The sequence below is a fragment of the Amphiura filiformis genome, chromosome 20, assembly GCF_039555335.1.
Source record: "Amphiura filiformis chromosome 20, Afil_fr2py, whole genome shotgun sequence".
NCBI classification, from domain to species: domain Eukaryota; kingdom Metazoa; phylum Echinodermata; class Ophiuroidea; order Amphilepidida; family Amphiuridae; genus Amphiura; species Amphiura filiformis.
In genome coordinates this window covers 47908646-47933206 of record NC_092647.1, presented here as the reverse complement: position 1 = coordinate 47933206, position 24561 = coordinate 47908646, and the positions used below count along the sequence as shown (strand labels likewise).

General features: G+C 36.7%; 1 protein-coding gene across 1 annotated transcript in view; it reads left to right on the top strand.

Annotated features, from left to right (window-relative positions):
* LOC140142754 (cilia- and flagella-associated protein 410-like) overlaps positions 1-19126 on the top strand; it is a 143240-nt gene extending 124114 nt beyond the window's left edge. Inside the window, exons 5-6 of the mRNA XM_072164745.1 lie at positions 16306-16393; positions 18404-19126. Coding sequence (XP_072020846.1) covers positions 16306-16393; positions 18404-18508 — 193 coding nt within the window. The 3' untranslated portion in view covers positions 18509-19126. The remainder of the gene's footprint in view (positions 1-16305; positions 16394-18403) is intronic.
* The last annotated feature ends 5435 nt before the right edge of the window (positions 19127-24561 follow it).

Sequence of the window (24561 nt, the reverse complement as noted above, 5' to 3'; positions counted from 1 at the left end):
AAATATGTCAGACAATACTGTAAAAATGTTATTTTTTGCACCAATGTAATGCCAATGAAGTGTTAGCAACCAGAAGTTTGTACCCCATCCCTTAATGTCACAACTTTTGTCAATAGGCCTGGAGAAAAGCATGGGTTTAAGAAGAAAAAAAGAGAGAGTATAAAAAGTCATAACAATTTGAAGTGAAATACTCTCATCTTCAAGGGGAAAATGCATTAATTTTCTAAAAAATTCACATAAACACAGTTTTGTCAATATCGTTCTTAAATCTCTGAAACCATCTCTGGTATCCCAATTTGCCCAAATTTAAGCACTTTAACATTTACATGTTTCCTGTGACTTCTTAATTGTTGGGCCACATCTTTTAAGAAGCAATGAAAGGACCACCTGACACTTTCAACTGCAGGTTAATATCATGGATCCCTTGATCATAGGTTTAATATATCTCTCAGGTAAATACATTACAATGATTATGGGAGAAAATGTTGCCCAGATGATGATATGACTATGAGAACAGATAAATATTACTATGGAGTGTGTAAAAACAGAAGTAGTCACAGTCACTCATGAAATTTTTGTTCACTGCTCACACTGCAGCAGACAAGAGTTCTCACACAAATCAAGCACCCAAATCCTCCTGGACTCATTCCACATTTAAGAGCAATATTATGCTTCGTTATTGACTTCTATTGAGCTCATTGATAGCTATTTTAGTTTTAGCCTTAGAGAAAACTGTAAGTTCAAAGTGGTTTTGTTCACATGTTGTTATGGCAATGCTTTTACAACAAATCTGAGTGAGTCAGATGCATTTCTTGGAAATGAATATGCATACATTTACTAGTGATATCCGAGTTATGGCAAAACATTTATAGTGGAAAGCTGCATATTGGAAAATTGTTTTGTTTCTCCCTTTTTTGAGTGGGGACCTACAGGAAGTGTATAGGTCTAGAAGAACTTGTACTTTTTGTAGCCTAACTATATACATTGAGTGTATACATTGTATTCATTCATATAGGGGGGCCTACATTTTTACTAATGTTTATTTATGCCCCGCACTATAAGAATACAATTATATGCCCCCGCACTATAAAAATACAATTATGATATCATAGTCCAGCATAAAATTTAATTTCTACGAACTTGTGATTATAAATAAAAGACTCTGGGGAGGCATTTTTCAGTTGTTCAATTTTACACCTCCAAGGCCCAATCACCTCCTGTGTAAACTTCCACTCCAAAAAATAACAAAGGAATAAATACCCAGCCAAGAGTGTCAAGCATATCATAAGTAGACACCATAACCGTAGTAGCCATATCCTAGCTGATGCTCACCAAAAAATATGGTACACTAGAAATTCTAAAAGCATCAAATGCTCCAAAGAACCACTGACCCAATACTGGATTGTTTGTGCTCATTAATTTTCCATCAAGAGTTCAAATTTTGTCAAGAAAAAGGCGAATTCATGAAGTTTTGTCGATATCTCATAACCAATACTCAATCCCCACATACTGCGTTAGGCAGCCAGAGGTATAACAGCGGTGGTTTAATATCAATATTTTGGAGTCCCGGGCAGGTTTAAGATATTTTGTATAAAGAAACCTAAAGGGTGGAAAGCGAGACCAGAGTGATTGCTTTTTCAAAGTGTAGTTTATTCACCTTCAAAAGCCACCCCTTTGGCTAAAATCACATTTATATTGATCACAATGGGCTGTACCGGTTGGAATTCATACACCCCCTATGGAAAATATGACCTTAATCTTCCAAACAGGGAGTGTGAATTTCAAAAAGGGTTACCTGAATAGGTGACTCCATTTGAAATCTACACCCCCTATGTAGGAGATTAAGGTCATGTCATCCTTAGGGGGTGTATGATTTCAACTGCAATAACCAGTACTGGGTAGTAGTTAGTGGGTTTTTCTTGACGCACTTAAGGTGGATGTTTTCACAATGTGTGTAAGTTAGCGTAAAATTATTTCATTGTTAATCGATAGATTTAACTAGTTCATAACAGGATTACAAATCTGGGCTTTTAAAACTAGTAAAATGTAAGAGAGGACTGTGGTGAGAGATCATTAACAAGATTTAGATGGATTTATTTCATTTCTTTCATAAATATCGCCACAATATCATTCCCCTGAAGGCTCAATCCATCTTGACAATGTCGTTCATGGTCAGGTGCAAGTTGTTCACTTTATTAATATTTTCTCTCTCTGTAGTAAATTTGAGGAATAACCATATGACTCAAATTTGTACCTCTCTGATGATGAATTTAGCTGTGAATAATCTGATCATGGTGAGATTATACTTCACTATTGAACGAAATTTTAATAAAATAGGTCAAAGGCATCTTAGTCTCTATCACAGACTTGGTTGAGATTGGGTCTGTGATGCTTGTAGATTGAGCTATATATGTGACACCGATTATAGTCAAGTGGATCATAGTCTGTGAGTACTACTACAAGTTCATCAGGGTTATTAATTCATTGCTGATCTTTTCAAGTGTGTTTATGATCTAATCTTGATCAAATTCTGGGCAGATCCAGCCAAAGGCAGGTTTAATTATGTCTGCGAAATAAAGAGAACTAATATTTATTCTTGTACTTGTGTATGGGACTTTCTCAAATATTTTGAAAGTGATTGTTATGATTGAATATACAATGTTGTCTCTGGAACTATGATGACACAGGTGGAAGGACCACTGTCTTATAACCATTTATTTTATGTCATAAATGATTTTCTGTGTGACAAGTTTAGAATTGTTGGTCTGCACTTTATCTCCATCAATTAACATTTCTTATGATTGAATTGGAGAGAGCCTTCTCCAGACTCTACCATGGAGGAGTCAAAGAGAATGAACAAATTGCTGCATCTTCAATACAGGCATAAGGTCTGGACTGAACTTGACTGAAGAAAGGGTATCCCTATTTCAGGGATAGACTGTAGGCTAAATTTGTTAGGCCAGTATCCACTACTGATTTAGACAGAAGATTCTGGAAGAAGGGAGATCATAAAAGGAAAGACAGATAAGAAAGTATTATGACTAGCTTAAATGTGTCTTGTGAGCCATCATATCATATGGCAAATGATGTGTAGAGATGAATCACTTTGGGAATTTCATCACCACCTATTAATACTTTGCTATTTTCCATGCATGGTGATGAGTGCAGATGTTACTTTTAAACCACTATCTTATGGTTGATGCAAAGTTGCCAGGAAGTTTCACTTTAAGGTACTTTCCATCATAGTAAACCTTATTGAAATTGTACAAAACAGGTTGTCAGCTTAAAGACAAGTTTGTTTGCCACGTAGTCACTGTGCCAGAGTCGGTTAGAGGCGATGAAGTTAACAAGGATATTCACTACTTTCCATTATCATGTTGTGCAAGTTCTACATTTAGTTCATAAGATTAACGGCAAGTTGTATGACATTTAGGTACATTAAATGTACCAATTCTTCTTAGTAGGTGACAAAGAGCAGGATTCACTTCATCTTCATCCTAACTTTCCATCATGTCCTAACATGATATGCAAATTATATGGTTTGTCCCATCAAACACAAGGTGTATGTCCTGTTTATAAGTTCAATAACAGTCAACCTGTCATCTTCTAAATATGATGATGAATCCAAGTACTTCCCATTAAGTATCAATGTTATGGTTGATATACAAATATCTAGGCTTCTACTCCAAACCATGACAAGTATATGATGAGTGACGGTAGTTGTAGATGGAGGAAATCTAGTTTTTTGATGTTCACCAATCCTGAATTGAAATTTTCCCAGTTTTGAAGCGCTAAATGTTATAGTTGATGCAGATTTCTTTGCAGCAACCATGAGTACTTTCCACTATGGACCACAATGGCCTCATCCCAATGGCATAGTTCAATAACCTCAATTACATAATCATAGTGCAAAATTTGACCTCAAGTTGCAGAATATGAGTTTTTGTACCCAAATCTTCAAAGGTCATTCAATGAATGTACAAATGTATTGGGGTTTAAGAACTGTTCCCCTGAGTGATGAGCATGTTGTGGATCCTAGTGTTCCTTTATATTGATAGATAAATGGTGAGTGATGATGGAAATGTTGATGAGGCATAGCACATCTCCTCATAGTGTAAATGTCCATAGAGTAATAAGTATGATAGGTTCTCAGAAATCCTTTATGTAGAGTGTATGTGTCAGCTATCATCATCCTCATGAAGCACATTATTTGAAGATGAAGTATTAGCTTGACATGTCTGTACGGTAACATTAATGAAATCTATTTAAAATCTGTCATTAGTGAGGCTGAGTGATGGTGTCGTCTAGCCTCGTTCAGAATGAACTGTGGTGTTATTAGAAGAAAGGGCATTTATAGCTGGGGCAAGTGAAATAGTGCAGAAAATGCTTAGTTTAGGATGAGCAGGTATAGGATTCATGAAGTTTCTAGATGTAATGTACTCGTATTACCCTTACATGCGATAAGGGTAAAATTAATGAAACTGAGTAAAATATATACAAATATTTTGGGAGTGCATTGGCATATAGATACAGAATGGAAAATGAAAGAAAGGACTAAAACAGAAAATAAAGGAAAACAGGAAACAGAATGAGTGAAATAAAATAAAATTAACAGATTAGGACAAAATCAGAATGAGAGAAAGAAAACAAAAGACATCTAGTAAGGAAGAAGGGAAGGAAAGATCAGAATAAACAGGGAAAGTTAGAAAGATAGGAAGGAAGGTAAGAAAGAAAATGCAGAAAGACAGGGGCGGACTGGCCACTGTGGCGTTGTGGCGATCGCCACATGGGCCGCTGGTTCTGGGCCGCTCAGGGCGGTTGCTCAAAAAGAAGAGAAAAAGAAAGAAAAAGGAAAAGAAAGGAGAATGGGAGAAAAAAGAAAAAGAGAGAAAAGGAAAAAGAGGAGAAAGAAAGGGAAAATAGAAGAAAAGGGGAGAGAATGAGTATCTTAAGACATAGGCCCAAGGGCCTGAGGCATAGGTCCGAGCCTGTGTGAGCCGAAGGCGTAAGGCCTAAGACATAGGCCCTAGGGCTTAAGGTATAGGCCCTAACACTAAGCTATTATAGGCCGGCCACTAGTACACCGTCACGGCATCACCTACAAATGGCCTTTTGAATCAATTCTCTAGAAAGTAAACACAGCAAAAGGCCAATACTCCAGATGCGATACAGTAAAATTTTTTAAATTTTAAGCCAACAGCAAAATATTGGGCTGGCTGTCAATGGAATATTGGTAGGCGGATTTTATTGGGGCTGCGGAATGAGGCTAGGGCCGGTATGGGCATTTGGAGCTATTTGGTATTCGGCAGACATAGGAGAAAAAAAGAAAAAGAGAAGAAAGGAGGGGGATCATTGAGGGGATGAGTAATATAAGGGCCTAGGCCTACACAGTGCCCGCTGTTTGTCTGCATAGTGATAGGGCCTAAGGCCTGTAGAAATAGGGGCTGATAGGCCTACAGGCACTCGACTTTCAAGTGACGGGGATGTGCGGACATGGGACACCAGTTTGAAACTATACATGCTATAGGGGTCTTTTGGTGAGAGCTTCGACGCCATATAACCAAGCCAAGGGGTCATTTAGTAAGGAGGCCTCAAAAGGGGATTCTTTCAGTGAGACTGGGTCAAAACTTGGGTCAAAATATAAAAGTTAACAAATGTTTGATAATTGTTTTTCAAAAGTCATCAAAATGGGATTTTTTTGAGAAACAATGGTGAAAGACTACCAGAAATTTGTCACAAATTCTTTACAAAGGGAGGCCTTTTTGTGACAGTCAAAGAAAAAATAGGGGTCATTGAGTGAGGAGTTCAGTAATTCAGTAAAATAAAAAGTGGTCATTGAGTGAGAGGGAGTTGAAAAATGGGGTTAATGTGAGTTGTGGCAGCACTGCACGCACATCGCTTCACTCATTTTTAGTGAGTGCCCCCCCCCCCCACCCGGCCTTTGGTCCACCATCAGCTGTCAAAACTACGGCTAGACCATCATTCGAAAACCTCTGGGCTGGGGTGCTCCTTGTAATGCAGGGATTACATTACATAATACTTACAGCCACATACTCGGTTCAATACTCAAACCAATTTCTTTCCTTTTGATGTTTCAACTCATAGGCGTAGATCCCGGGGGATGGGGGATAAATCCCCTAATATTTTAAAAGGGGATGGTCCATACAAGCCCCCATGATGACACCTGTAAGCCTATGTGAGTTTCTGACCAAATCAATCTCATATTTGGCCATTTTAGCCTAAAAAGTGTCAATTTTTTCGGCTTGCGTATTTATTCCACTGTATCATCACCAGTTTAGCTTCAATATGCCAAAAATGTCTAGTAAGCTTGGCACGCATTTGTACAATAAACTTATAATGTCGCCAAACGGTGCTATTTCAAGAATATTTTTCCAACCCCAATGTCAAAAACAAATCTACGCCACAAATTTTTGCCAAAGCTCACTACCATTCGCTAGATGCTGTGAACTACCAAATCGCAATAGTTTAAAAAAGTTGCTATTAACCTTTATACCCAGTAGGCCTAAACAATTTTTAGCATTTGTCTTTTAATGATTGAATATACTCACGATATGATAACACAGTTCTGCAAAGATGTAATTCTATAAATGTGTACAAATGAGTCCAAACATAAAACATGCACACTATAGGCCTATAGCCACTTATAAATTGAATAACTGTTGGTTTGATCTTGATTATTGCAAGTGAGTGACAATGGATAAAGAATATTTCAAGTCTGATACAAATGGAATTTGGCTTCAGAAATCGTTGTCAAATCCGGGCTTCCTGACCCCTAGAATAGCTAAAACCCTTAGTTGTCCGGGGCTTCGCCCTGGACCCCCACCAGGGCTTTGCCCTGGACCCTACCAGGGGCCCTTACGCGGGCCCCTGGACCCTATCTTGCTAAGTCGCCACGCTCGCTTGGCTCGCTGCGCTCTATTTGAGTAATAGGGCCGGTCTTAATAAATTTGCCACGGCCGCCTAAAACCACCAGTCCGCCCCTGCAGAAAGATGTAATGGAAAGAAGAGAGAAAGAAAGAGGGAAAGTTAGAAAGATAGTAAGGAAAGACAATGAGAGGAGGGGAATGGAAAGAAAGAAAGTGAAGGAAGGAATTTGGAGAAAAGAAAAGTGGAAAGTGAATGGTAAAATAAAGAGAAATGAAGAAAAGGAATGAAAATATGTATGGAGGGGTGAATGAATGCAATACAATGTTATTTGAGACTGATAAATTGGATGAGGACTGGGATTGGTATGAGACTGCGGACCTATAATTTGATATCTTTCAACATGTTCATGAATGGTGTGGTCCCCATACTTGGTCTAACATGTCTAATATACATTTAATAACCACTGCATTAAGTAAGATTCAAGACAAATTTGCCCGGGGCACTCCCTATCTGAAATGGCAGGGGTGTGCCTCGGCCATGTTAAAAGTAGGGGGCATTCAGGTCAAATGTACAATTACAAAAATATGGGGTCATTCAGTACACAACCTGAATAAAAATGGGGTCATTCGGTATGAAACTTTGAAAAAAGGATGGTCATTGAGGTAACAAAAAGTAAAATGGGAGTCATTGAGTACAGGATTGCCAAAAGAGTATCATTAAGTACACATAAATAAGTGCCAAACTGCGTAAAACAACTTGGCCACCTTGAAAATGTGAAAAATCTCATTATTTCTGGAGGAGAACACAAATACCACCTAAATTTGGGAATTAAAAGGGGGGTCATTGGGAATAGCAGGAAATAGAAAAAGGGGGTCATTGAGTACATGAATTTTTTTAAAGGGGGTCATTGGGTAATAGGTAGGACCATAAGACAAAAAGGGGGTCATTGGGTACAAGCCGGTTTGAACAAGGGGTCTATCCCGAGGCACATGATGCATATCTGTCATGGAAGTGCCCCCCCCCCCGGCAAATTTGTCCCCAATTTGACATCTGTTTGATAATACAAGTCAAAGATATGCTACATATGTATACAATTGTCACATCTTTGTATGTCTTAACACACATCATTAGGATTAGGTGATATAGCCTTCCGGAATAAATCCCCATCTCTCTGCACATGATCTAGCCAGCTGTGGTTTCTATTCTAACATGTGGCTGCTGATAACTGCCCATCCAAGGGATGATGAGAAACACAGAGTTGTATAATGTTATGCAGTATAGCGGAGTTTGAAGTTTATATTGTTTAGGATATGGCCAGGATAACGGAGAATAACTTACAAAAATAGGATAAGGCAACGAAAAAAAACAACAACCATTTTACGAGTGGACAGACATTTCAAGTAGGGTCGATTGGACTGAATTTTATTTTCTGGAGGATATAAAATGACCCTAAAATATCACTGAAAGTTTGAAAAATCATGCAAAAATATAATTTTTTTCAAACATGTTTTGAAAATGATCTGACTTCTTTTCAAAAAATTTAAGTCAAAATCAACCAATTTTGGCCTAAAAACAGCTGATTTTACATGATCTTAAAATTGCCTAGCAGAGAATAACTTTTAATATCCAAGATGACACTTCCTGAATTATTTATTTTTCTTATTTCAAATGGGACATACATTTATTTTTCAATTACTTCATTACTTCAGGCAAATTTGGGCAATACATTAAATTATTCCATTAATTTGACATTTGGGCAATTGAAATCACAGTGATTTTACCAAAGATTTGAAAAAAGAACAATGTAGTTTATGTAGTTTTATTAGTGTATTTTAACAAAAATACACCAATCTGAAAAAGGCAGAATTCCTTTGAAATTAAGGCTAATATGATTCAAAGAACAACTTATTTATATTTGTATAGAAGAAACAAACTACAAGCTGGAGACATCAAGTGCTTTAATAATCTCGGAACTTTATTTATTATTAGACCAACGAACGTTAGAACTAATTAAGTCATGTTTTCAACAATGGTGCATCACTCAAACAATAAAAATAGAACATCCCGTCTCAAACAATACAATCGTAGAGTTAAACGTCGTTGTAAAATATATGACTCAGACAATAATAGGAAGCGTATATTGCAATAATTGATGTGCACAATGTAATACATTGAAGAGTATAAAATACTACCAAAAATAGATACTGGTATAACATGACTCACTGGGAGATGAATAAAATGATAAAGAAGGGAGGAGAAATTGAGTCAATTTGCAATTGAAGCATGATTTTAACAAGATTTGCCTGGTTTAGTTAGAGAAGCATGGATTACGTAGTCAGTAAACTGGAAAGAAACTCATTTATACCATCTAGGTTCAATGGTTAGCAACAGCGATTAAACTAAATTTGTACTGTTGTGTACAATGGGGGATGGAAAGCTTTTGAGTTGTGTTTATCAACTTCATCACAAAGGGTCAACCAATGGAACGATCGAGGTATTGTGCAAAATGTTTTTTTTATTAGAAAAATGGATACTGTTTGAAGGCAATTGTAATAATTGTGATTTTCAAATTTGGTTAATGGCCTGAGCTTTTGATCCTAGCAGGATCTTTATCAAAGGCAATGTTATTTTGTGCCAAATAGGGGACATTTCAGCGAAGTTGGTAATTAAGAATATGAGAAAATGTGTCTAAGCAATAAAGCAAAAGGCAATACAGTCTAAAGCATCCAAAACAAAGGGGATCTGTGTGTACTCAAAATGTGAATTGGGAAAGCATTGGGATATCTTGGGAAAGCAAAAAGGAAAATACAGTCTAAAGCATCCAAAACAAAGGGGATCTAATGTGAATTGGTGCAGATATCTTAGGATAGCATTGTTGTAGCAAGTCCAGTGGTCTTATCATTAATTACTCAATTCAAGGGATCATCGTTACTGATGATTACTGATGAAAGACTTCTCTATTCATGGCACTTGGCTCTTGCAGATCACATGGTTTATTATTCAAGGACACATTGAGATGACTTTGACCGAGTGTATGATCATGAATAATAGAAGTAAAAATAGATTTGATCATTTTCTTCTTGTTCTCTTAATGATTATATCAATATTGGCAAGTGCATGGTTATTGTAGTATTTGAGACTGCTTACAGTATTCAAATATCAGTTTGCCATGCTTAAAGTTAAAAATACGAAAGGAAAATAATGGGTTGTGATTTGCATTGAACAATAGAAGCAAAGTCTTTATATTATGGTATCCTGCAAAAATATATATTAAATGTAAGAAAATGAGCATTGCATTCAATTCATTATGATGTGAAACTGTGTAGGCAAATCTGTTTTTGGAAATTTCATTCTTGGTATTTACATGTTTGGATAAATATTCAGGGAACTGATCAATCTTAAACGATACAATATTCTGAAGTAAATGTCAAAGGGTTCCAATGTTTGTTGAGAGGTTAACTGCAAGTATTGCAGATAGATGCTATCATGAATGCAGTTTCAGAGAGCATGTTTTGTCAATGATACCTGTTAAGAAACCAATCTATCTCCCTTGTTCTCACTGTAGCAGAAGAAGAAGATGATGATGATGATGATGGTGATGATGATAGTGAGTGTAGATGATCACCAATAGCCTTGGTTTAATAGCCAAGGTGGTACTGTTTTGATAGTGGGTGGTGTCTAGATTTGCATCTTTAACTGCCTTTGTTGTACGGGATGGGGAATGCCTAACTGATTAAAGCAAGCGGTGGATTTATGTTAGGAGTTGAAATCTGGGGTTGAAATTTTCCAAAGAGGTGAAGATAGGTGGATTAAAATGAGAAAGACAAGTTCATCAGTCTAATTGGTAAGATGGTGCAGTGTCTATGGAAGGTTTTGGTAGGTAGACTTAAGGCCAGAGTTAACTGCCTTTGTTTCATACATGTAGGATAGGAGAGAGGATGGCTTAATCCATACCAGGGCTTACTGATGTTAATAATCAGTGATGATGATGAAGTTACACTATGCCACAGACTACTTGTGACTAGGCATTATCTTGAAAGGAAATGTGTGAAAAGTTCATAATGAAGCTATGTGATTTAGACACTGTGGAAACTGCCTTTGTTTAATGGGAAAGAGGATGGCTAAGTGATGGTATACAATGATATATAGGTGATGAAGTTGCACTGGAAGAGGGATTGATCAAAAGAAGGAAGCATAGTCTTACTTGGGATTATAAGGCCAAAAAAAAAGGTTTGTCTCAAAACTCACGAGAAATTTAAAAACAAATGCGAAATGCGATTTTTTTTTTCTTCCCGACTTTTTTCATGGTATTTTGAGAAAAAAATCTGATTTTTGCCGATTTTTTCTGGAAAAAACTATTTAAAAAAAGTTTTGATTTCTTTTTGTCAAATCGTGCACGATTTTACAAAGCTTGCAAGCTTTGAGACAAACCTTTTTTTTTTTGGCCTAATGTTTAAAGACCGGCACATCCATGTAATTATCAAGGTGGTTTTGGGTGGGGCAGGTTGATTTATGTGTTGTTGAATGGCCTTTGTTCTAGAGAGGATCAGCAGCCTGATGATATCAGATACTTTCATGTTGTGCTTGATTATTAGTGATGGTAAAAGGCTCTTCATTGTAATGAATGAGGATTGCTGTGTTTATGTTGGGTGGGGCGGCTGGGTTTACAGCCTTTGTGGTACAGATTTCATAGGCGTATTATGTTATATCAGCAGGTGTTAGGCGTTGGACTTGTGATTACAAGTTTAAATGAATAATGATTTAGATGAGGCCATTGTGTGAAGGTGCACATTTTCACACTTTTGTACATCATTTGTAATTTCCAAAAATCGGAACTTTGCCCCTAATTGACTTTTAAGGCTAATTTGAATGGTTTAAACAAGAAAAATTAGTTGCTCTTAATTTTTTTGTATCCTTTGGACTTCTTGGGTGCATGTCTTTTACTGAAAAGTGGACTTTTGTCACTGAAAGCACCTTTCAGCATTGGTACACACAGTACAACATAATCTAATCTAGCAATGCTAAAAATAACGGAAGCTAAGGGGGCTGGCATTTTCTTCGGAAGGGGGGTCCCAAATATGTCGGTGACCGGAGTCAATTTTTTTATGACCCCCCCTATCGCGGGCAAATTTTTTTTACGACCCCCCCTATCGCGGATCGAAAATTTTTATGACCCCCCCCTTCCAACTACACAGACTCAAGAAAAATTATTCATCGCCGGAACTAAGGCGCGGAGCGCGTCAAAACTTAATAGTGAAGAAAGTGTGTGTAGCGCGTTAAAATTTTTATTGTAAGTGTAAAGAAGGCGCCATGGAGCGTGTAAAAATTTTGCATAGATTGTATGCACACTTCGATTCATGAAGTTAAAAAAATGCAATAGGCCTGTGAAAAATTTTGAGTCACCAGCCCTTAATAATTCTATAACCCCCTATTTTGGGTGTTAAAAATTATACCCCCCCCTATTTTTGGTCTGAAAATTCTATGACCCCCCCCCAGTATATTTGTGACCCCCCCACTTCCAAAGAAAATGCCAGCCCCCTAAACCTGCAGAAGATTCCAAAGCATCATAATAAAGAAACTCTATATTAAAACAGGCTTAGGAGACACACAGTCGCTAGTGCTTTAGAATGGCGCTTCTCATGTGATACACAAAGCGTAATATGAAGTGGGGATGAATTGATAGTATTGGTTTGGAAGGTATTAAATAGCAATTTCATTGATAGAAATTATTCATCATCGTACATTGACTCTTTGTAATCCTACAGTGATGTGGTACTAGAGTAGTTTGATGATTGACTGGTTTGGGCCAATAGAGGGCAGTATGCATGTTTTCAGTTTGAGTGTCTGCATTGAAGTGTTGTGATGAAACTATTAATTTGAGATTACAATCTGATCTCACAGCAATGTTGTGATGAAAGCTGTCAAACAGTGAAGAATTGAATGAAATGTTCAGTCAGCCAGCAGGTCGTGCAGCGAGCGTCTAGTTTCTAACTTCCACGACCCGTGCACACAGCGTGACCTCGGTAGCTCAATGCAGTTGCGTGGTCGAAACCCCAAATTGGAGTTCAAATTTCTCCTTAAAATATCATAAAATAATTAGCTTTTCTGCAAAATATTATATCTATATACTATATATTAGTGTTTGATGATAAAATTATGGCTTAAAACATATTTTGGAAGGTCAAACTTACCTCGGAAAAAAATCATATGATTCGCCTCAAATTTCGGTCAAGAAATGTGGTTATTTTTCACATAATATCGGATCATGATCCAGAAAAACACAATATTTCCAAAGTTTGATCTGTTTTCCACGTAATACAAGTATTCAATTTACATGAAATATTTCCGCCCGGATAATAACACGAAAAATATCTCAACTGTCGACATCAAAATTATTTTCGTCCATGACAGAATCTAACACGAGGAGAATTGTTTATCAGGTCACGACAGAGGTCAAATTTTGCGTTTACGTCATGCAAATAACCGATTGTGATTGGTCGATTGACATACAAGATCATGAATATTCAAAATTACGATAGGTAAATAAACCGGAAATAAACAATGAAGTAAACACGCTATGTTTACCATTTTACGTGCAGCTGAAGTAATTAAAAGGAAATGTTGAAGTGTATGCATGAAAAAATGTAACCAGGTGGAAGTGGGGAACATTACGCTAGTTCTCCTTTATTTACTTGAAGCATGAAGCTTTGCACTGCAGAACTACGGCGATCGCGATCATTTTATTATGATCGGGGGTCAAAACAGTGAGTAAGGTACCGTTCACAAAGACTTGTTGGTTGGGGGGGTGCAAAAAATTTCATCACGAAAATTTTTCGGGGCCCCCTTTTCAGATCTCAATAATTTCAGGCCCTCCCCCATTTTTAAAATGAAAATTATAGGTCAACCCCATACATAAATAAACTCAATTTTCCTGGGAAAATTTATGGTCATAATGTTCAGCCGCCCCGAGGGTCAAAACTTTTAAGCCCCCCCATTTTGTATGAGCACCCCCAGGCCTAGCAAGTGTTTGTGAATGGTCCCTAAGCTTAAATTGATTGAATGGATGTCACACTGCCAGGCAAGATACCACACTCTTTTCTAGAAAGATCTGGGGAAATGGAATATGTTATGTAGGCCCTATTTCTTGCACTCTTGCATCTTCAGCCCAAACTAACTTGACTTTGTTCTTGTTTAAGCAGGCTTCAATGGTTTTATCAAATATTCTGGGGTAAATCAGGGATGGGTAAATCAATGATGCAACATCACACTATCATACATAAAAGTTGCGGAATAAAGCAAGATATTATTGGTCCAGCTTCGGTAAACACACTCAGGCTCCCGGGCTCAAGCTAAGCTGCATACGGTTACCACACCTGTGGGGTAAATAGCCATATAACGGCTACAAAACACTCCATTTTGAAAATTATTTTTTTATTTCTGAAACAGTTGTTTTATTTCTTTTTAACTTCTAGCGGTACAAACTGAATAATCAAATTACTATGGTATTTACATTTTGGAAGAGATTTATACAAATGCAATGCATTGGCAGATCATAGTCCTTCGAGAATGACCTCAGCTATGGGGGGGCTCGAAGCCGAGCATGTTAAACAAAGCCGAACAACGAGGCCAAGGCCAAGTCGCCTCGCTATTAATAGAGTTTAACCTAAGCCGATAGTCATTCTTGAAGGACTAGCAGATCAATGAATTCAGGAAAAAACATCTGGGGATTACGGGGCTTGATAAAACAATATTTTTCAAAAGCTGATCCTGGATAGGAAAATTGCTAATTTCATGTTCATTGTGGACATTTTCGCATCGGTACCCAACACAAGGGCATACAGCGCAGCTGCAACATTTTCAGAACCGACTAATCGTGTTTGTGCAATAACAATTTTTCGCGTCTGCGTTCTACGCTGTATACCCCATGTGGGAAAGTTCTACGATGAACAGGAATTAACTAATTTTCATATAGATAGTTTATACATGAAGGTGAAGCCGAGGAAAATGAACAATCCAAATCTGATGTAAATTTATGCAGGCAATTGTTCAACTATACAATGCAATAATATTTTCTTGCCGTTTTAAATATAACTGTGAGGCAACCAAAAAAGGTTGTTTTACTGAAGGCATAGACTTTTAAATTAGTGTCGGTCGGTCAGGACAATTTTTTGCAAACATATTTTGAAAATTTCAGTCAAAATCAATAAATTTAGGCAAAAATAAATGAGGCTGATTTTACACAATAATTTAGCACAATTAAAAAAAGAAAATGATTTGTGATTTCAAGCTCAGTACCTGATATTTTAAATTCGTTGACAATGAAGTATTTCCATTGTATTCCAGAACCATAATTAATAAATCAAGATCATCGTATAAACTAAATATTTATTGTTCGGATTTGTTCCATTCTACGTTCCAAGCCTCTGATTTCTTTCTGCAGTACGGTGCAGGTCCAGGAATAAAATTCACAATTCCAACCACAAGACGACGCTTGCGTCTTTGGCGTCATTTCTCATCAAATACCGTCTCGGTCTCAGTCAGAGATTTGCTTCCATAATTTACAATTCAACAATCCCCTAAAAAATAATGACAGTCTACAGTCATGACAGTGTTTTAGAGATATTTAAATATGAATTGTAGTTCCTCATCAACCACTGAAGTTCCATGTTTGTCTCTGTTGTTTTCCTCTTTCTTGTGCGGTTTTTCGTGCCTCCCGTCACGCGTCACAGATCCTGGAATTGTAAATAATATAAAAAATAGAACAAATAAATTAATAATTAATTAATTATTTAACAAGATAAAATAATTATAAACTTCAAACAATAACGATTTAAATTAAATTTGCAAGCCATATTATTAATGTAAAATGCTCCACATTGTTAGCTCCACAATATTATAATCATTGATTGATTTCGAGTCCATTTCAAAATCGACCCCAATTGCAAATCGTGTTTTTGCAAACTGAACCAAACCACGATGTAATGAATTTGGTATCACACTAAAGCTTACATCCTTCGCACGTGACTAATTCACTCGCGTTTTTTTCACATCGAATTCCGCCCGGATAATAACACGGTTTGAAGATTCCAAATTTCAACACCCCAAATTTTCATCGGAACAACTTTTCATCATCAAACAAGAACAAAAACATGTCGAATTTGGTATCATTCACGGCAAATTTTGTAAACAAAACTACTCACCGTCCATGTTGACTCTGCTTTTGCACTAGGGGTCACAAATCGCCCTCAAAAGTTCAGACATAGTCTTTTGGTCCAGTCGCATAAGCGACTGATTATAGCTTGAACTCGCTGTTAGAAAATCGGTGACCTCGACTGTGTGTGTGTGACCTGCTGGCTGACTGTGTTGAACAAACATTCACCTATTTTTGTCTCTTTTCTATCTTTTTCCCCATTACAGTCGGATAAGAGAGCAGCTTGGTCTGAAACCACTTCCAGTCGACAAACTTTCACCAGCAAAACACAAAACAGGCATGAGCAAAGGAAGGGTAAGTACACAATCTTGCAAAATGATTTTTAATTTTTTCATCTGTCAAAATTTAGGTGTTAGGCCAAAAAAAGTTTTATCTCATGTCCCTTGGGAGTTTGAAATCTAATGCGGTATGCGTTTTTTTATTTTTTTATTTTATCAATAAATCAGGTGTTCAGGGGGTTACCCCTTTGAAATCTCACCGGCTTTAGCCCATTATGTTTTGCCAATGGCAATTTGTCTTCATTTTAAATTAAAAATGTGAAATAAAGTTTTATTTTTGAACGTTTTCACCATCAGAAATCCAATGTGCGTGTGGGACATGAGACAAATCTTCTTTTTTTGTCTGATTATAAATTATTCCGAATTTGAATTAACTTAATATTGAAGATCGGTACATGTAGAGTCAGAGATGGCTTTCAAGAGATGTTGTTGTGGGCGTGATGCTTGAGAAATGGAATGTTCATCATCATTGTTCATAAATAACATAAGAAATTCAAGATACAGGGTTTGGTATGGCCTACATTATGCAGACCAGGCTGAAACCAGTAGAGTAGGTAGGTTGGGAGCCCCTACTTATATCTACATCCCCCCCTCAAAAAATATGTACTTTAGATTTTGGTTGTATTTTCAAAATGGATAATTTGGTGAAATTTTGCCTAGTCCTAATATTTTTTCCCTTTCCAAAAAAGGTCAGGTTACACTTGTAACATTTCATTTTCTTGTCTTATTGTAACATCTTAGAGATAATAAAAAATACCATTTGTTTAAAATATGAGAGCATATAATAATATTACTCAAAATGATCTGTAGAGGCATTGAAAAGTAAAAATATATATATATCTTTTGATCATTTTCCTCTGTCCATATTTTATATACATCAACTAATCAGTCAAGGATCGGAATATTCAAATACAAAAATGAACAAGACTTCCTTTAACATATAAATAACATAAATCTCCAAAGCAGCTTATTCTGCATGAAAATGGCACTTCATAAATGATTGAAAAACATATTATTTATAGGATATAGGATATGTTTATAGCATCGTCCTCTTACCTTTCATCCCCGCTGATTCAATATCCGATATATTTTTTCGTAGACGGGCCATTCCATCTTTGCGGTTCGTATTATATTGTGAAATGGGAGCCTCTTGTTTTGGGCATTTGATACCCATGCTAATTCAATTCAATCAGAGCAGATATAGATATGACTAGTTTGGTCTGGGGTATGACTTAAGTCTATGCAGGGCAAAGTTTTTAGTATAAAGTGATAAAATTCACTATAGTATTGACACTTTTCAGAGGAATCCAAGTATTATGTTTTTCTTGTTTGTTAATTGCATTTTCTAAAAAGAGAGAGAACTGATATCCAGTTGTCTTTGGTCTGGAGTTGACAAAAAATGTATTTAATGCTAGAAGTTTTAAAGTAATTTCAAATATTCCTGAAGTGAAAACCCTTTACTGTGCTACAAAGGCAAGAATTATGCTAGACAGATGGGGGAGGAGGGCAAGGTAACCTATCCAGGTATTCTAGCTTTTGGAAGCACTCATAGCTCATGATGGTGATGCTACTGTCACAAGCTGAGGTGTTGTTATTAACCCTAGTGCCCCAGTTGCTTTTTGGCGAGGGAAGGAATGAAGGAGGAAAGAAAGAAAGAAGAAGAAGAAGAGAACTTTTTTTCTCGGGTGTGGTTTTGAACCTCTGACCCTTTCGGGTGCCACGCCCGTGCACGGGCCTACCTTGCCACGGTTTTGTAGCTTGCACGGCCAAGCTTTCCGTCGCCATATGACTGTTCGCATGATGACGCAATAGCATCACATGTGATACCTGCTTGTGCCTACGCTTTCTGAATAGAGGTTTTTTGATGTTTGTTACGGTTAGGGTTAATGAAATGTCCAACTAGTACGTAGAAGGTTCTGGTTTTATACTTGCCAATATAATTGATCTATTTTGTATTTCATTTACATTCATCTCTCAGCATATAGTAGATGTACTCATTCTGCCTTATTCTTTTCTTGTTTTGCAGAATGCTAACATCCTGAATGCAGTTTTAATGCTTATCAAAGATCTTGATCACGACAGCTTGGAAGTGGTAGCCAATGCCTGCAAAGATAAACTGGAATCATTATGATCCTCACCAATCACAGAACTCCAATGTATCATGTGACCACAGAGTCAGCCAATCACAAAACTCCAGTGTGATTTTAGGATGAAACCGGCCAATCAAAGAACTCCAAATGTGTCATGTGATCATGAAGCCAGCCAATCAGAAAAAAGACTGTATATAAAGTGACTGGTCATGGAGTAACAAAAACACAAATAGAGACTCTTAATTCAAGAGATGGTGATGACAGAGATGAACGTCATATTGGAACCTTATGAAATACATATTTGTTATTATTATTTTCTGCACGCAAGTGAAAAAGCTTTTTTGTACACGTAGACGGACTGACATAAGCAACGTTTGTATATATGTTGTCATCATTGGCTTGTCTATGGCACTGCAAATTAATATATATATAATGTATGTATATAAAATTGTACATAGAATATTGAATGGATTTGACAGAGTTTGTATATGTATTCAAGAAATGCACTGATATTGGACTTTAAAGTACTATTATGAAAAGATATATGCACTTGATAACACGGTACTGACTGGTTCAAATATTCTTTGATAGCTTTTTGCAGTTTTCTAAAACAGGTGCGATAAACTTCTATAATTAGGGAATAAAGGTATTGTTTTTAGCCGTTGAGTGCATCTATCGTCTCATATAACACGGACGACATCATTATTTTATGTTAATTCGCCTTGTTGTTTTACAGCAAAAATAATGGTGTTGCCCGTGTTATATGAGACAATAGATGCACGACAGTGGCAAAAAACTATACCTTTATTCTCATTCTTAAACACATCAATTCAAATAAAAATATCATAAGTATACCAAATTTTAATCAAATTAAATCCTACATTTTACAGGGAATACCTAGGGCTTAAAATCGATCAGTCCCGTTGTTGCAATGCACCTCCGATTGGTTCAAATAGCGCGTAACATCTATGCAGTTGTTTTCACTGTCTCGCCAAGACGAAAAATGGTAAAGCAACTTTGCATTGCATTGCTTTCAAGTTCACTTTTCAAATTCAGAGCAACCTGAGGTAGAAGTGAAATACATCACTACATACAATATTCTGGCATTCTCACAACAAAATGATTTGAACATTTTGACCCATAACTGAAAAGCAGCTTAGCCTGAAGTTTAAGTAAAATACTTTTGCACTGGGGAAATCCTTATCATGAAGTGTGTTACTTTTCACCCCATGGCTGTGAAATGTTTAGAAAAGATGCAAATAACTTGAAGAGAATAATGAATTAGTCAGTACTATTTGAAGAAAGAAATATAATGTGTAATTTTGTATTGATGTGTAATGTTGTGTGGTATCAACTAAGCTTGAAACTTGGTTGCTATCAGTTTTGAGATTGAATCTTGTCACCTTTTCTTTGAGGAAAAGATTCAAATTTGAATGAATTGACCATTCTTATAATATGTCAGAAATTGTTTGTCAGTGAATATCCAGCCACCTTAAAAGCATATTGCATTAATTGTTTTGTTTTTTGAATTTTTGAATTTTTCAATGTTTGCAAACAAGAGAAGTTTAGAAGTTTTACTTGCTGGAGATGTACTGTAATGGCACCCTCTCTTGGCAAGTGGTAAATACTTAAGCTGTTATTATTCTGTCAAGAGAGGGCAACATTACACAGGGTAGAATGGTATGAAGTCCAGAGGGTATCATCATCAAAATTTAGCAGCAGCACTGATGAAAATTAAACTTGGTTTATAATAGATTTCATCATTCTAGGCTAAAATGTTTTGATGATCTTGCTCACATTTCTCAAAATTATAAACATAAATTATTGCCAGTGTAATGCTTATAAGATGCCATACAGATATTTTCTTCAAGGCTATTTGACATGCGTTAGGCATTTCACAGGTGTATTACATGATCGTGTTTGACCGGTTGACCACTGCACACTTTCGGATTTCTAATATACCATACCATATCTGTCTATATACGTTGAGAGGATATTGTATTCAGGCCACTCATTCAAAATGGCTTCATGGAAGTTCATGTTGATGACCATTAGGCCCTTTACAATTAATTCTTAGTTTCCTGTTTCCCGCGCACATCCAAAGTAGAGAATTGCAAAATATTTAATTATTTATTTTTATTTTGGATTTTCTCTTTTAAAATAACTTAAATTAATGATTTCCATTTGCTACTTTCTGACTTTGCTTATATCAACTATTTAATGATGAATAAACAAAGAACATTTCCCTGTACCATTACTGTGTAAAATCAAACATAGTTGTAAAATAATTAAATGCATGTTCCTAGTCAAAACAGGTTGATGTAGGTCTGCAGGATGCAACAACTTGTTTTAAAATAAAGAAAATAATAGATAATTAATAATTAATAATTAGAAGTCACCTCATCCCTTGTTTTCAACCATGAAACAGGAAACTAACAATCAATTGTGAAGGACCTTAGAGAGATTTTACTACACATCATTTCAATGTATATGTGTATAGAAACTTCTGCAGGTTAATGAGAGGCAAATAGGTATTAAATAAAATAAGTTGGCTGGAGATGGCATGTTTTAGTAAGGATTTTAAATAGCATTTTATTTTTCCAATACATTGACCATTTGAAAATGAAAATGAAATTCATATCACATAACTTGGTTATTTTGATTTCAACCCAGTAATTAAGGACAACTGATGGTATGTGTATGAGATTAGTAGGGTTTGTAGGTAGCTTAACATCGTTGGGCAGGAAAAACCTTCAATGTGTCATTGCAAAGCTGCGGCAGCAGGCATCGAAATAAGCCAGAATTTCTGAGGGCCATTTGGGCCCTTGATCTTAAATGTTTGAGGGCCCTCACAAATTTTTGTGGGCCCAAATTTGGGCCACTGGTTTTAACCTATGAACCCCACAAAAAAGTGAGAAAAATTGCCACACATTTTGTGGGCCATTTTGGCCAGCCGGATGTGTCTTTTTTGGGCCCTCACTGATTTTTTTGGGGCCGAGGGCCCTTGGGCCCTCCTTATTTCGAGCCCTGTGTGGCAGGTATTAGATACCCAAAGAGTAAATGCAAGATTATTGGGGTTTTTTTAAAGAAGAAAAGTGTTAATCTAAACTACTGTTTGCATTGTTGTGAATGATGTACATACTCATTTTCTATGACATATACCCATGTTGTTATGGATGTATTAGGTGTACCAAAAAATTTAGTTTTTTATTTGATCTTTTCCAAGTATGGATGTCTACGTATATCTTCATGACATTGACAGGTACAAGAAATGGAGAACAAATTAAGTTACAGCCTAAACTTTCAGAATTTGATTGGCTTTATCTTAATTTTCTCTCCAAAGAAGAATGGGTTCCTGTAAACCCATTGATTCTCCATTGGAGAACTGCTTTCATAGAATTGCACAATTGATTAAATTTATTGCAGTTCTGAATTATGCCTATATCATACTACATCATACATAGGCAAAATAGCCAATTCTCGATCATAGGATCCAATACGCACAGATATTTGCAGCGAGCCTACTACGCAAAGACCACATACTTACAGAGCAAACACAGCTTTTGAGAATTAACCAATCATGGTATTCGAATATGGTTGTCGTTAGGCAAGAGCATGTAGGTCGCACAATTGTGTTATTCCACAAAAAGTATGCTGACGCAGCAGTACGCAGAAGGTACGTCCATCCTCTTGTGATCGAGAATTAGATATTTTGCCTATCAGGCCTATTTTAGGCAGTCACCAGGAGCGTATCATTTTTACAACGTTCCTAGTGACTGCTTGGTATGATATGGGTAGAACACAGATGATTTCAGAATTGGAGAGTCTCTATTCTGAAATCAACTGTGCTACATTCATTGTCTAAAGATTAATTCTCAAGATTTGGTACTGAATATATGCCTACTAATATTTTCCTTTGCCTCCACTTCTTCCAAAGAATGCTGACTGACTTTTAAACTATAAGTTTATCATATGTGAACATTCTATGGGATTACATTGGTGCAAAATGTCCAGTGCTACGAGTCAAAAGTGTTTTTGGTCTTGGTACATGTTTTTGACGAGATAATGGGCTATTCCAGTTGAAGATCATATACCTCCAATGGAAAACACACAGGGAATGTAGATTTCAAATGGAGTCACCCATTCAGGTAACCCCATTTGAAATTCACACTCCCTCTGTGGGAGATTAAAGTCATATCTTCCATAAGGGGTGTATGTATTTCAACCGGAATAGCCCAATGTGGTGGTGGTTGTAGAAGTAGTGAGTTAAGTGTGAAATGACATGTTAGGGATCTCAAACATACACAGATAAACATATTCTTCCATTCATGGTGGAAGGGAATCAGATATGTTTAGTTCCAAATGGGAATTAATATAACATCAAAACACAGCGTACATCTGATGTCAAATCATATTAATCCTGAACTGGAAGGTTCATTTAGACATTTGATGGAATTTACTCGTTAAAGTGTATTGAAATTAGGAGGTGCTTAAAGTTTGTTCGGCTTATATAAGGTGGAAAGTATTTTGCTTTTGTTACTGCGCGAGTCAATTAAGTCCCGACTCAGGCTCGCGTAAATTCACATAAGCGTGCGCCAGTCACGCATTACGCATAAGCATTGTGCCCAACTGCGTGCATGCCATTCTATATCAATACGTGGTGTTTTGAGTCTTTGTTTTTAACGCCTTATATAAACCGAACAAACTTTAGACAATTGTCACTCAAAAACTTCTCAGGGGGTGCTTATCAGGGGAGGGGTGCTAATAAGATTGTATACGCTACACTGTGCTGTGTGACAAAGTGCATCTGAAGCCGAGATGTGACATTACACTTCGATCGCTAATGATCCATACATGGGTTACTCCTTCATGTAATTATACACAAAATTAGGGTTAGGGTTAGGTTAGGGTTAGGGTTAGGGTTAGGATTAGCTTACACAAAATAATTACATGAAGGATCTACCCATACATGGCTAAAAACAGTTGGTGGCCACCAGTTAGTGAAGTGTAAATTCATTTGAACAGTTAGATTTTGACTACTCACTTAACACTAATTACAAACACTAATTTGAAGTGAATTGTACTAACATAATTTGAGACACTCTGTTAACCAATGTAATTTAGGCGACGAAAAAAAGAAAATCTGTTCTACGGGCCGACGGACCTTTCAAGTAGGGTCAGTTTGTCGGCCTGTTTTTTTTTGTTTTTTTAATGACCCAAAAAATAACCAAAATCTGTAAATAATTTGCAATTTGAGAAAATACAAAAAAATATTGTTCCTGAAATTTCTGAACTTTGGGTCGGCCATTTGTACAGGAAAATTTTTTTGTTCAAAATCTGGGTCGGTCGGGCCCGTAGAACAGGGTTTTCTTTTTTCGTCGCCTTACTTGTAATTAATGCGCTCCTCAAAGTATGTAGCCAATTGGAAAAGGTGTTACACAAACATGTGGAGTGTAGCAAGTGATTAAAGTCTCTAACTGCACTTTGTGTTGGTCCGAAGGATCATTTATAGTCCAAAAAGGGCATTTTAGGTTATAATTAGCATTGTGGTTAAGGTCCGTTCATACTATGTCGCAATTGCGTCGCGATGCCGCATCGCATTGTACTGAAAAATACTGCATTGCGATATCGCAATGAAGTTCAATACATTTTAACTTGAAAATGCAACAAGTTGTGGTGACTTGCGGTAAAAAGTAATTGATATATCGGCAACGCATCGCAATTGCGGCGTAGCATGAATGGACCTTTAGAGTCAGAATTAGGATTAAAGTTGAGGTTATGTTAGGAATATGGTTAGGGTTTAGGTTAGGGTTAGGATGAAGTTTAGGGTTAGTGTTAGGATAAGTGATTAGATGAGTGTTCATAACTACTCTTGTCCGATATTCGGACTAGTGACCCTTCGGACAATTGACCTGTAACTGTATTATTTGGTGCTTGAGATAAACATCTCAAAAAGAGTAACTAACCCCCCTTAAATAATGGCCATTATTCAAAAAGGGGCTATTGTATTGCAAATCTGTAAAATGCGTTGGAAGCAGAATTTATTTCTGCGCATTGGGACACCTCATTCGATACAATAGCCCAGGAACCAGAT